At 41.3% G+C, this 13,056-nt stretch overlaps 2 protein-coding genes across 4 annotated transcripts; one reads left to right on the forward strand and one right to left on the reverse strand.

Moving 5' to 3' along the window:
* Positions 1–280: 280 nt before the first annotated feature.
* Positions 281–9,314, forward strand: cry3b (cryptochrome circadian regulator 3b). 2 transcript variants are annotated; one of them, XM_084417141.1, is made up of 15 exons: positions 281–883; positions 2,142–2,316; positions 3,089–3,197; positions 3,761–3,903; positions 4,164–4,348; positions 4,436–4,533; positions 4,789–4,929; positions 5,356–5,667; positions 5,879–6,030; positions 6,901–7,103; positions 7,607–7,720; positions 7,795–7,857; positions 7,943–8,002; positions 8,085–8,200; positions 8,295–9,314. In XM_084417141.1, exons 2-15 carry the CDS (start codon positions 2,156–2,158, stop codon positions 8,334–8,336), a joined length of 1,899 nt encoding a protein of 632 aa, XP_084273267.1. In that variant the 5' UTR covers positions 281–883; positions 2,142–2,155; the 3' UTR covers positions 8,337–9,314. The 2 variants fall into 2 exon arrangements, with proteins under 2 accessions (XP_084273267.1, XP_084273268.1); XM_084417142.1 differs by having other exon boundaries at positions 738–883; positions 7,798–7,857.
* A 1,223-nt stretch (positions 9,315–10,537) lies between these two features.
* LOC311296019 (transmembrane protein 263-B) lies at positions 10,538–13,042 on the reverse strand. Of its 2 annotated transcripts, none has more exons than XM_084417649.1 (3): positions 12,874–13,042; positions 12,429–12,510; positions 10,538–11,187 (listed from the first exon to the last, which is right to left on the reverse strand). In XM_084417649.1, exons 1-3 carry the CDS (start codon positions 12,880–12,882, stop codon positions 10,919–10,921), a joined length of 360 nt encoding a protein of 119 aa, XP_084273775.1. In that variant the 5' UTR covers positions 12,883–13,042; the 3' UTR covers positions 10,538–10,918. The 2 variants fall into 2 exon arrangements, with proteins under 2 accessions (XP_084273775.1, XP_084273774.1); XM_084417648.1 differs by having other exon boundaries at positions 10,538–11,190; positions 12,874–12,985.
* Between the last annotated feature and the right edge of the window lie 14 nt (positions 13,043–13,056).

The raw sequence follows: 13,056 nt of genomic DNA on the forward strand, positions 1-13,056 counted from the left end.
TATAATGTAAATTTACATCGTAAATAAGATTGCTATGATAAAAAAGCCGAGAGTCTCGAGAGTTTTCCATCAGAAGGCAACAGTTTCCTGCTGTTCAACAGTATTGTCCGGTGGTGTACTGAAACCGCGCGTTTAGATCCAAAATGGCGGCCTATGGAGTCGCGCCCGTGATAATCCGGGATTCTGAGGACGCGACCAATCAGAGAGCGGACGAGGGAAGAAGGCGGGGTAAGGGATCCGCGGAACTTCGGTTATTACAGCGTCGTTAGTGCACATAAACGGCAACTAAATGGCCGGACCGCATTTTAAAATCATACTAAACCGTATTTAATGTTCAAAGTCATTCGAAGTTACTCGCAAAGCTATGTACATCCACGCCGCATAAACGTGAGAGGGATCCTTTGACGTCACGATAATGCGGACCAATGAGCGGCCTCCATATGTGGAGCACGAGCAGCGTGACCTATCGAGACAGCGCACGGGCAGCATAGATGTAAAACTATAGATAGAAACAGCGTTTTAAATGCTCAATAATATACACTTAATATCAAACAGCCTTTTTATCAGTGTTTACACGGAAACATGAATATTTAGAGGTTCCCAGCCGCTCATCTATCTTTACCAGCCTTAAAACATTATATATTAAGCTGTGAGGTCCATCTAGTTTGTGCGTGTCTGTGATCTGCGTTAGTCGCTGGTGTTGGCGCATGCGCAGTGCGCAGAAACGTTATGAAACTGTGCTGATTTGCCCCGGTTCTGTGAGACTGGAGTTTAGAGATCTGAGCAGTTCTGCTGGGATTACACGGACATATTTATTAAAACTGACATGAAAATATTACTTGGAGTCACATAAAATCATTCGACTGCGTTTGTGCCGCCTCAGGTAAGTCTGCTCGTACAGTCTGATGATATTTCATGCATGTATCGAATATAAACTCGACATAAAGGTTACATAAAAACCCAATCATGACCCATTTGTTAAGAACACACACAGCTGTGTTTAAACCTAAACCTTTTGTTTATTTGTAATGTTGTTGTGATATTTGATGATGTAAGTGACCCAATTTTAGGACTGAGGGTCCAATTATTAGACATTTAAACATGATATGTAAAACATAATGCCTTTAATTTGATCCTTTTATCATTTATGTTTCATTCTGTTACTATGCAAAAAGTAATTAAAGGTGAAATATTATTGCATTTTTGATTAATTTATATTAATAAAATAATACATCAAAAGCATAATAATATATCAAATAGTAGACATTAATATTATATTATTGTTAGTATTAGTAGCAAAATTATTAATTATAATTAAATTGAAACAGCTTGAAGTATTTATTAATGTTATTATTAATGCAATAAAACAGCCTTCAACAAGTATTATTATTATTATCGATAATTATCATCAACACATTCAATTAATAACACTTGAAGACTTGTTTAACTTAATGTGTTAATAATAATACTAGTTTTGAATTAAACTTTAAATGTTTATAAACCAATAATACATGTAAAGTGTAATCATTTATAAAATAGTGTAATAAATGAGCAAAAATGTATCATGATGCTTTATATATACAGTTATATATCAATATTATTAGTAAAAAATACATTAAAACAGCATTCAAGTGTTATTATTAATAAGTATTATTATCAATGATTATCATTAACACATTAAAATAACAATTGCAGATTTTTAAATACTATTAATACTTGATTTGAATATTATTAAACATGTAATTAAATATAAAATAATAAACTTAACGGACACTCTCATATCACAGTTAAATGAGCAGTGATGATTAGTGTAATATTTCTGTAGATTATTATGCTGTAGATTTATTATATTATATTATGTATGTGCATTTAATTAATTATAATAATTGAAAACAAGTATTTTTTGATTAACACATTAAATAAAAAAATGCTTAAAGTATTATTCATTTAATTTAATGATAATAATAATAAACAGCCTTCTAGTGTTATTAATTTAATGTGTTACTGATGAAAATAATAATATTAATAATATATAAGATCTTTATAATATATGTTGACTGGTCATGTGATTAATAGTGATATAGGGGTGTGTGTGGATATGAGTGATGATGATGATGATGATGAAGATGATGACGTTTCAGGGAAAGATCCAATCATGTCCTCCATCAACTCGGTCCACTGGTTCCGTAAGGGCCTCCGTCTCCATGACAACCCGGCCCTGCTGGAGGCCCTGCGTGGCGCCCAATCACTGCGCTGCGTTTACTTCCTGGACCCCTGGTTCGCCGGGGCCTCCAACCTGGGCGTCAACAGGTGGAGGTGAGGGACACACACACACACACACACGCAGGGTTTCATTGGCTTGTGTTTGATGCTGAATGGCGCTGTCTGGTGGACACACACTCACTCACTCACACACACACTCACTCACTCACTCACTCACACACACACACGCAGGGTTTCATTGGCTTGTGTTTGATGCTGAATGGCGCCCTCTGGTGGACACACACACACACACACACACACACACACACACACACACACACACACACACACACACACTCACTCACACACTCACACGCAGGGTTTCATTGGCTTGTGTTTGCTGAATGGCGCCCTCTGGTGGACACACACTCACTCACACACACTCACTCACTCACACACACATACGCAGGGTTTCATTGGCTTGTGTTTGCTGAATGGCGCCCTCTGGTGGATCTTTAAAGAATGACACAAACATTCATTCACGTGAAGTCCTGAAACCCAAGCTGTTTGGGCGGTTCTATGAGGATGACATCATATATGTCATCATATTACAGCTCTCCTTCAGAATAACAATAACACACCTAAAAGATTATTAACTAACATATATATACATATGGTAACGCTGTACAATACGGTTCAGTAGTTAAAGCATGAAGGCTTGATTATTATTCATTAACAGTATATAATGATGCTAATAATACTTCAAGGGTAATAATAATACATTAAATGAAAACAAGCTTTAGATATGTCTAGATTCAGGTGTGTTATTACTCATGTTGTGTGGGGTGTGTGTTATTACTCATGTTGTGTGTGTGTGTTATTCCAGGTTTCTGCTGCAGTGTTTGGAGGATCTGGACGCTAGTCTTCGTAAACTCAACTCTCGTCTGTTCGTCATCAGGGGTCAGCCGGCCAACATCTTCCCACGGCTCTTCAAGGTGCACAACTTTTTTTTTTTACAATGTAGTGTTCATCAGAGGGTCCGAGACTAACCTAAAAGTGCTAAAACTTTACCAAAAAATGATTGTATAATGTCTACATGTGTATCTGAATGCATACTTTAGGACCCAGAGGAACAGCTCATATAGAGCTATAGCGCCATCTAGAGTCATGAAATATCATCTATTATTATTATTATTATCCACTAGAGGTCAAAGACTCCCGATGTAAGATATTTAGAGCTGAATTAAAAGGGTTATGCGTGTAATCGTGAGTTATTTTGAAATTAAGTTTAAAAAGAATGTGAGGAATGTTCTTCTAAATGACTACTTATTGATTATTTATTGATTAAATTGAAAGGTAAATAAAAAAAAAAAAAAAAAAAAGTCTCCAAAAAATTTTCATTAAAAAATGTAACAAATATGGACAAAAAAAAAAAAAACCTAAGTATAATTTTAAGGCTTCGGGTCATTTTTAGGGCGAGGGAAGGATGATGGGTGAACATATATTAAGAACCCATGTGACGTGTGTGTGTGTGTGTGTGTGTGTGTGTGTGTGTCAGGAGTGGAAGGTGTCGCGGCTGACGTTCGAGTGCGACTCGGAGCCGTTCGGGAAGGAACGAGACGCTGCCATAAAGAAGCTGGCGTCTGAGGCGGGGGTGGAGGTCATCGTGAAGATCTCACACACACTCTACGACCTCGACCGGTGAGAACCGTTATAAAGCTTGGAAGAGCCAGGAGATGTTTAATATAACTCAGACTGTGTTCGTCTGAGAGAAGAGTGTCATACACACTGGGATGAGTTGAGGGACAGTAAATCAGGGGCTAATCCCTTTAAAGCTCCTGCTCAGCTGCTGTCGATGAATCGGTTCACTCTGTGAATCATCTGGTTCATTTAAATGAGTCGATTGACTGCAGTGACTCATCACTGAATCTGACTGACGCTGTTCTCTGATTGGCTGTCAGGATCATCGAGCTGAACGGCGGTCAGCCTCCGCTAACGTTCAAGCGCTTCCAGACGCTAGCGAGCAGCATCGAGCCGCCAGAACCCCCGCTGGACCCGCCCACACTGGGGCTGATGGGAAACTGTGTGACGCCCGTCAGCGACAACCACACGGAGAAATACGGCGTCCCCCTGCTGGAGGAGCTGGGTAATACACACACACACACACTCACACTCACACACACACAGATCCAGTGTGGTCAGAGCAGTGCATGATGGGAGTGTTTGTGTTCAGGGTTCGACACTGAGGGTTTGGCTCCTGCCGTGTGGCCTGGAGGAGAATCAGAGGCGCTGAGACGCATGGACCGACACCTCGGACCCGATTCCACTGCGGTACGGCATCTCTCACACACACACACACACACACACACACAGGATTGTTTTGCTATACTTGTGAGGACATTCCATAGGCATAATGGTTCTTATACTGTACAAACTGTATATTCTGTCCTCCTTACACTAACCCGTACACACACACACACACACTAACCCGATCTCTCTCTCTCCCTCTCTCTCTCTCTCTCTCTCTCTCTCTCTCTCTCTCTCTCTCTCTCTCTCTCTCTCTCTCTCTCTCTCTCTCTCACACAGGCGTGGCAGGAGAACTTTGAGCGCCCGAAGCAGAACTCGAGTCCTCTGCTGGCGAGTCCGCTGGGCTTGAGTCCGTACCTGCGCTTCGGCTGCCTGTCCTGCCGCCTGTTCCACTGCAAACTCACTCAGCTCTACAAGAAGGTGCACACACAATACTCAACACAGCTTTTCAACTACATATCTTACAATACATCTCATCTAACAATATATTACTATGTATTATATAGCTAACCTACCAAAACTCACTAAAAAAGTAATATAATTTAAAATCTTTCTTTTAACAAAGAATGTTAAAATTGTCACTTTTTGAGGGTGAGCAAAAACGCACCGTTTTGTGTGTGTCCCTTTAAATGCAAATGAGCTGCTGCTCCCGGCACAGGGGGCGGAGCTTCAAGAGCTTGCACTCGCACATGAAATATTTACCCGGAACTTCATTTAGACGCTGGTTCCTGCGGTGTAAACACACCGAGTGCCATCCCAAAGTTCCTAGTTCCTGGTGAAAGTTCCTGCGGTGGAAACGCGGCTCAATATAGCGTATAATTACACTGATGCTCTGTGTGTTTACAGGTGAAGAAGAACGCAAACCCCTCCATCTCTCTGTACGACAAGCTCTTATGGAGAGAGTTCTTCTACACGGCCGCCACTAATAACCCGCGCTTCGACCGCGCGGAGGGAAACCCGATCTGCATCCGCATCCCGTGGGACCGCAACGCCGAGGCGCTGGCCAAGTGGGCCGAGGCCCGCACCGGGTTCCCCTGGATCGACGCCATCATGACCCAGCTGCGTCAGGAGGGCTGGATCCATCATCTGGCTCGACACGCCGTGGCCTGTTTCCTGACCCGAGGAGACCTGTGGATCAGCTGGGAGGAGGGCATGAAGGTGAAGCAGGGCTTTCTCTGTGTGTGTGTGTGTGTGTGTGTGTGTGTGTGTGTGTGTGTGTGTGAAGTGAGTAAACATAATAACACACCAAATTAGCTAGTGATTTGACAGCCACAGTTGATTTGTACCCGCATTTAGTGGGTTGGCGGGTGTTCACTTCAAACCCTGCTCATGGGTAATGGCGTGTGTAATGACGTTTGCGTGTTGGCAGGTGTTCGAGGAGCTTCTGCTGGACGCGGACTGGAGTGTGAACGCGGGGAGCTGGCTCTGCCACTCCTGCAGCTCCTTCTTCCAGCAGTTCTTCCACTGCTACTGTCCCGTGGGATTCGGCCGGAGGATCGACCCAAACGGAGACTTCATCAGGTGGGAATACACACCGCTGCACGACACGACTGGATTGGAGCTGATTCAGTTTAGATTCACACACAAAAAAACTGATTCAGATCAGATTCACACTCAAAAGAACTGATTCAGATCATATTCACCCTAAAAAGAACTGATTCAGATCAGATTCACCCTAAAAAGAACTGATTCAGATCAGATTCACCCTAAAAAGAACTGATTCAGATCAGATTCACACTATAAAGAACTGATTCAGATCAGATTCACACTAAAAAGAACTGATTCAGATCAGATTCACACTATAAAGAACTGATTCAGATCAGATTCACACTATAAAGAACTGATTCAGATCAGATTCACACTATAAAGAACTGATTCAGATCAGATTCACACTATAAAGAACTGATTCAGATCAGATTCACACTAAGAACTGATTCAGATCAGATTCACACTATAAAGAACTGATTCAGATCAGATTCACACTATAAAGAACTGATTCAGATCAGATTCACACTCAAAATAACTGATTCAGATCAGATTCACCCTAAAAAGAACTGATTCAGATCAGATTCACACTATAAAGAACTGATTCAGATCGATTCAGATCAGATTCACACTATAAAGAACTGATTCAGATCAGATTCACACTAAAAAGAACTGAGTCAGCTCAGATTCACACTCAAAAGATCTGATTCATATCAAATTCACCCTAAAAAGAGCTGATTCAGATCAGATTCACACTCAAAAGAACTGATTCAGATCAGATTCAGACTCAAAGGAGTTCTGTTCTGAATTCTGCTGAAGCCTCAGTTTTATCTCTTGACGTCTGTATGTTTGTGTGCGTCTGGTCTTGTGGAGGTTGTGATGTTAATCTCTTCCTGTTTATTCCAGACGTTATTTACCCGTCCTCCGAGATTTTCCAGCCAAGTTCATTTACGACCCCTGGAACGCGCCGGAAGACGTGCAGCTCGCCGCTAAATGCGTGATCGGCGTGGACTATCCCAAACCGATGGTGAACCACGCGGAGGCCAGTCGCCTGAACATCGAGAGGATGAGGCAGATCTACCAGCAGCTCTCCAGATACCGCGGACTCAGTAAGAGCACATTCAACCTCACCGTTTACCAAGTTCTCCATTTTCTCCTTCTCATTTTCTTTTTTTAAAGGTGCAGTGTGTGAGTTTTAGCGACATCTAGTGGTGAGGTTGTGAATTGCACCCAACAGAAGTTACGGTGGCTGACAGGAAGTGATGTCGTTGGCTGAGACAGCAGAGAGTAGCCAGTTAAACAATGAGGTTTCTTTACAAAGATTAATTAATAAATTAGGTTTACTTAATTATGCTATAGCGAATATTATTGTTACCTGTTCATCATTGTGTCAGTGTTTTATTCGCTGACTTTAGCTAGCTTCTTTGCACAAAGAACAACATAGTGACGAAACGCTTTTGTCCGTTTAGGGCCACCGTAGAAACATGTCGATGTAAGCGGACCCGTGGTGTGTGTAGAGAGAAATGGCTCATATATATGTATATATCTCAGACAAGAGAGACAAGGTAGAATTGGCTTTGATCGCTCCTTCTCATTTTCTTTAATCCGTCAGGTCTTCTCGCCGCTGTTCCGTCCAACCACACGGAGGACGTGGGTGTAAATGACGGCCGAGGGGCAACAGCGCCCCCTGAGCGCCGGAGGATGCCGAGCAGCGTGCCGCCTCAACGTGAGTGTTTACAGCCAGACGTCAACATCACATAAGTGTGTTTGAACTAAAATCAGTTTGCTCTGTGTGTCCAGCAGGGGTCAGGAGAGAGCAGCCCGGACTGAAACATCGCGGCTCAAGATACCGACCCTCCCTCGGTGAGTCCATCAACAAGTCCTTTGGTTTATTCGATGACCTTTCGTGAAGGTTTGCTGAAAATGTTTTTGCGTTTGTCTCCTGCAGGCCACCGTACGTCGCCCTACACGAACCACGGCCACGAGTTCGCCGTCCCACAACAACCAGGTAAAAAAAATGTGCATGAAAATATGTAATGTTTTAGAACTACAATGGTTTGCGAATAAAGTTCGATGTTGATTTGCTTTAGGGCGTTTGAGTTGGCCGGTCGGGGGCGGGACTGGAAAGAAGGAAAGGGAGGCGGAGCATAACGGTTGCCATGGTGACAATGGCCCCTCCCCCTCAGCGCAACTGAAAGATTACGAGGTCCGTAAGAGGTCAAAACTGACGGTTTGCTAATTTAACATATTAGAAACGATCAGCTCTATTTAACGATATAAATTCCTGTTTTTGTTTTCAGAAGAGGCGGGAAGACGCAGGGGGCGTGGCCTTCTCTTCTTAAGCCCCACCCACTGACGGATTCGCAAAACGTATCGTAAATTTTCATCGCGTGTTAAGCACAAACATTCGGAGTAATTAAAAAACGATTAAACGGCTGATCCAGTCAGATTGTGGCGTAGACCTAATTTTAACGTTTAAAAAAACGACAAAATTATAACGTTTATTTATTATCCCAAGTATTGATTTTAAAAATCAGATGTAAATACTGTCGTGACCTTTCACACCAAAACGCTACATGAACGGTCTTGTTCACTACAGTCAAACGAATGTTCGTCTAAATGTTTTGATAGCTCTGGATTTATATTGTACTTGACGAACACGTGAACCAAAGCTCAAGTCTTATTGGTTGACACATTTTCGTCGCCAAATTAGAAACAATAGTCTGTTTTTATCGTTTCTATTCGAATTATGTTGATTTGTTTGAAGTGAACAAACAAGTAATCGTAAACAGCCGAAGAAGAACGCATCACGCCACATTCAGACGGAAGTATTACCGAAGAACCGGCCTCACCTGTAAATACCTGCATCTGTTTCCATGGCGATGTGAGTCACATGGTCCCGGGGTCGAACACGTTTGGGTCCAAACTACTTGTAACTGTATCACAGATGAAAGGATTGTCCCATCTTCTGTATCAACGACTCTCTTTTGTTTAGATTGTCGTTGGAGATGAAAAACGTTGGTTCAAGTGTTTTTTGCACAGTTTACGTCATCGATCTTCCATCGCTCGCTGTACATTACTGTCACCTGTTATTCTCATCCATGTTTCCATCATCCACGTCCTCCAGCATTTTGTATATAACAGCAGTATCTTATGTAGCAGTACAATTTTTACTGCCCGTGTTTTTCTACTGAACATTCATAGCTGTTTGAATTTTAAATATATATATATACAGTACATGTATATCGTACCAGCAATTGTTTCTTAGTCTGTGTGTGGTACTTCCATCATTCAGCTAATAAAAAATATTTTAACACAAATTGAGCATGTATGTCTCTCATTGTATAGATTTTGATCGTTTTTCCATCTCGTAAAGAGTTAGCTGCTAGCATGTTGGTTCGTACATTGAACATTCTTTAACTTAAATATACAAGTTAAGTGATTACTTTATGTTCTTGTGAATGAGACTGAGCTGACTGCAGTTATATAAAGGTAAGATATATGCAAAGCTAATTAAACATTTCTGTTCAGTTAGCATAAGATAAATGTAGTCAAATTTATGGCTGACAACCAAATAATCGGCTAGCATTGCCTGATCAAGTTACTACATACATTTTAGTTAGTAACACAACTGATTAGCCAGCTAAGCTATCGCAAAGTGTTCTAGTTACTACATACATTTTAGTTAGCAAGTTCATTGATTAGCCTGCTAACCTATCACGTTCAATATAGTACATTTTCGTTAGCAACGTAACTGATTAGCAAGCTAAGCTAAAACTATCAAAACGTGTTCAAGTTACTACAATAATTTCAGTTAGCAAGTTCACCGATTAGCCTGCTAACCTATCACGTTCAATATAGTACATTTTCGTTAGTAACGTAACTGATTAGCAAGCTAAGCTATCAAAACGTGTTCAAGTTACTACAATAATTTCAGTTAGCAAGTTCACCGATTAGCCTGCTAAGCTATCATGTGTTGCTGCTGCTACATAGATTTCAGAGTTAGCTAGCTGATTAGCCTGCTAAATGGAAATGCTATGGAAGCTTGTTTCCGCCACAGAATAAAACATTTTAAAAGATAATTGCGACTTTTTATCTCACAATTGCGAGTTTACATCTTGCAATTCTGACTTTATTTCTCAGAATTGTGAGTTTATATCTCATAAATTCTGAATTGTGAGATATAAAGTCGTAAGTCTGACTTTTCTCGCAATTGCGACTTTATATCACGCAATTATATCTCCCAATTGCGTATTATAAAGTCAGAATTGTGAGATATAAACATGCAATTCTGAGAAAAAAAGTCCGAATTTCTGACTTCAAGATCTTTATATCACGCAATTTTGACTTTATAACCTGCAATTGCGACTTTATATCACGTAAATTCTGAGATAAAAAGTCAGAATTGTGAGATTAAAAAGTCGCAATTACCTTTTTTATTTTATCACTCTGTGGCGGAAACAAGCTTCCATACATAACTGATCAAACTTGCGTAAAATTATCTTCTGTCCATATCTGGAGAGGTCTGAATCATTGAAAACACTTTCCCCAACATCTTTCACATGACTTTATTAACTTCAAATAATAAAAACAGACATTTATTAACACACAATCCAGCCGATAACATCCCAGGAGAAGTCTGTTAACGGTCTAGAGAAACGCAAAATAACCTTCAAAAGCATCAGCGATAAGCGTGTCTTTGGTCGCGGATCTGAGATGATCTGAGAAAAACCCGACAGCATCAAACATCAAACTGTTTCTGCAGTTACAACACAGTATGACGTACACAAAACTCTTCGTCTCGGACGTTGATTGGTCGAAAACATCCGTCAACGTCTCTGTAACGAGATGTTCTCGCTATAATCTACGGTTTAATGGCGGTCGACAAACCAACTTTCGTTATAATCTTCATCGTAATCCAGTTTCACTCCGATTTGTCTTTCCGTTTTCCTGTGACTTTATTGGCTACCGTCGAGCCCACAGAGGACACGCCCCCTGCCACCGCCGAGACTCCGCCCTTCACCAGGCCGACGCCCACCGAGGGGACCGCGGTCACAGCTGATTTGGTGATCTCGTAACTTTTCCCACCTAGCCAGGAGACTCCGCCCACTGTGGCCCCGACCACGCCCCTCACCACACCCGTCACCCGCCAGATCATCCCGGGCGGAGCCGTCGCGAGATCCTTACCGCCATCTGCTGACGATTAAAGGAACGTCGCTTAGTTCAAATAATGCACCAAACATTTGTATCTTGTGTTTGTTCAAATTTGCAATAAAAAAATAAAAATAAAAAAAGACACAATGACAGACAAAAAAATAAACAATAATAATAATAATAATAATAATAATAATGCACAAAACATTTTTTTTTTTTTTCTTTACACACAAATCCAAGAATTGCACACACAAAATGCACAATGCCTCACATCTCTTGCTAAATGAAGCACTGCATTCAAAATATCACACACATCTCAAAAGCAAACATGTGTCTTACGTTGCAAACACCTTTGCCATAATATTATATTTTTGGATATATCATATACACACAGTTAATCCACACCTAAAGCTCTTCTTTCATGAGCTCGTGTGTTCATTTCTGGACAAGACTGAAAGTAATCGGCAGAGAGATGTTGAAAAATTCACGGTAAACACGTGTGTGTGAGGAGTGTGTGTCTGAGGAGTGTGTGTGAGGCTCTGATGAATTACTGTGGTGTTTTGATAGGTTGTGTTTGAAAAAGGACATCAAGAGACTTTCCTGTTAGATTTTTGTGTGTTTCATAGAGAATCGTGTGTTGTGGATTGCAAAAACTGTGTCGAGTGCTGAGAATGAGTGTGTGGTTTTGCAGATCTGGTGTGTGTTTCTGGTGTGTTTGAGTGTCAGGCTTCAGAAATTGTGTGACAAGTGAGGATTTTGTGTGTAAGCGGTTGAAGAAAACTGTAATAACCAGAAATAAAACCAAAACGGGTGAAATATATGAGCAGATTTCGTGTTTTCTGGTGATGTGTGTGTCACGCAGACTGTTATTACGCATCTCTTGCATCATCAAACAACATTCTGTCCGAAAACAAGCATGAATTCCCAGCGCGCGCAGGAACGTCTCGGAGCAGAAGAGCGCTAGTCCCCAATGACTCACACAAACACTGAAATAGCCGACTGCTAATCTCACAACACTCCATCTCACGAGAGCGTTGTGTGTGTGTGTGTGTGTGTGTGTGTGAGAGAGAGAGTGTGTGTGAGAGAGAGAGCATGTGAGTGTGTGTCAGAAAGAGAGAATGTGTGTGTGTGTTTGTGTGTGAGAGAATGTGTGAGAAAGACAGTGTGTGTGTGTGTGTGAGAGAGAGAGTGTGTGTGAGCGAGTTTGTGTGTGTGTGTGTGTGTGTGTGTGTGTGAGTGTACCTGCGGATGGACTGGGTTGTGTGTGTGTGTGTGTGTACCTGCGGATGGACTGGGTTGTGTGTGTTCTTCTTCTTCTCCTCCATATGTTTCACTCCGGGACTGAACTTCTGAATTCACACTCTACAAATCAGACAAACCAGAAATATTAATATTCCCAAAGTTTACAAATTAATAAAAAACATTTTTTAAATTGCTAACACAGGTGAAATGCACAGGTAAGCAAAAGCTAAATAGGAGATCAGAGAAAACAAATATAAAAGTAAAATTAACATAATCATAGTGCAATGTTTCCAGAATGTCGTTACAATATGGTCACTTTATATTCCTTGTTAAACTTTCAAACACTTTCCTGTTGATATTTTCCTCCTTGTGCAATAATGTGCATCTCTCTTTAAATTATATTTCTGAAAGATGCACAATCGATCCGCAGAAAACTTTCATCAAGTGTTTATCATATGAGATGAGATGCAGATTTCTCCTCACCTTCACCATGATTGTGCAGGTACATTCACCGCATTCCTCTCCAGACGCGCACAGAGCTCATCGGTGTGTGTGTGTGTGTGTGTGTGAAGAAACTCCACTGTGGCGACGTGGCGCTCAATCCAGACCAGGATGCGAATAAACCGGGCTCATGAATATTCATGACGCTCGCGCAGTGCTCCTACG

This window comes from Rutilus rutilus (assembly GCF_951802725.1).
Source record: "Rutilus rutilus genome assembly, chromosome: 8".
Lineage (NCBI taxonomy): Eukaryota > Metazoa > Chordata > Actinopteri > Cypriniformes > Leuciscidae > Rutilus > Rutilus rutilus.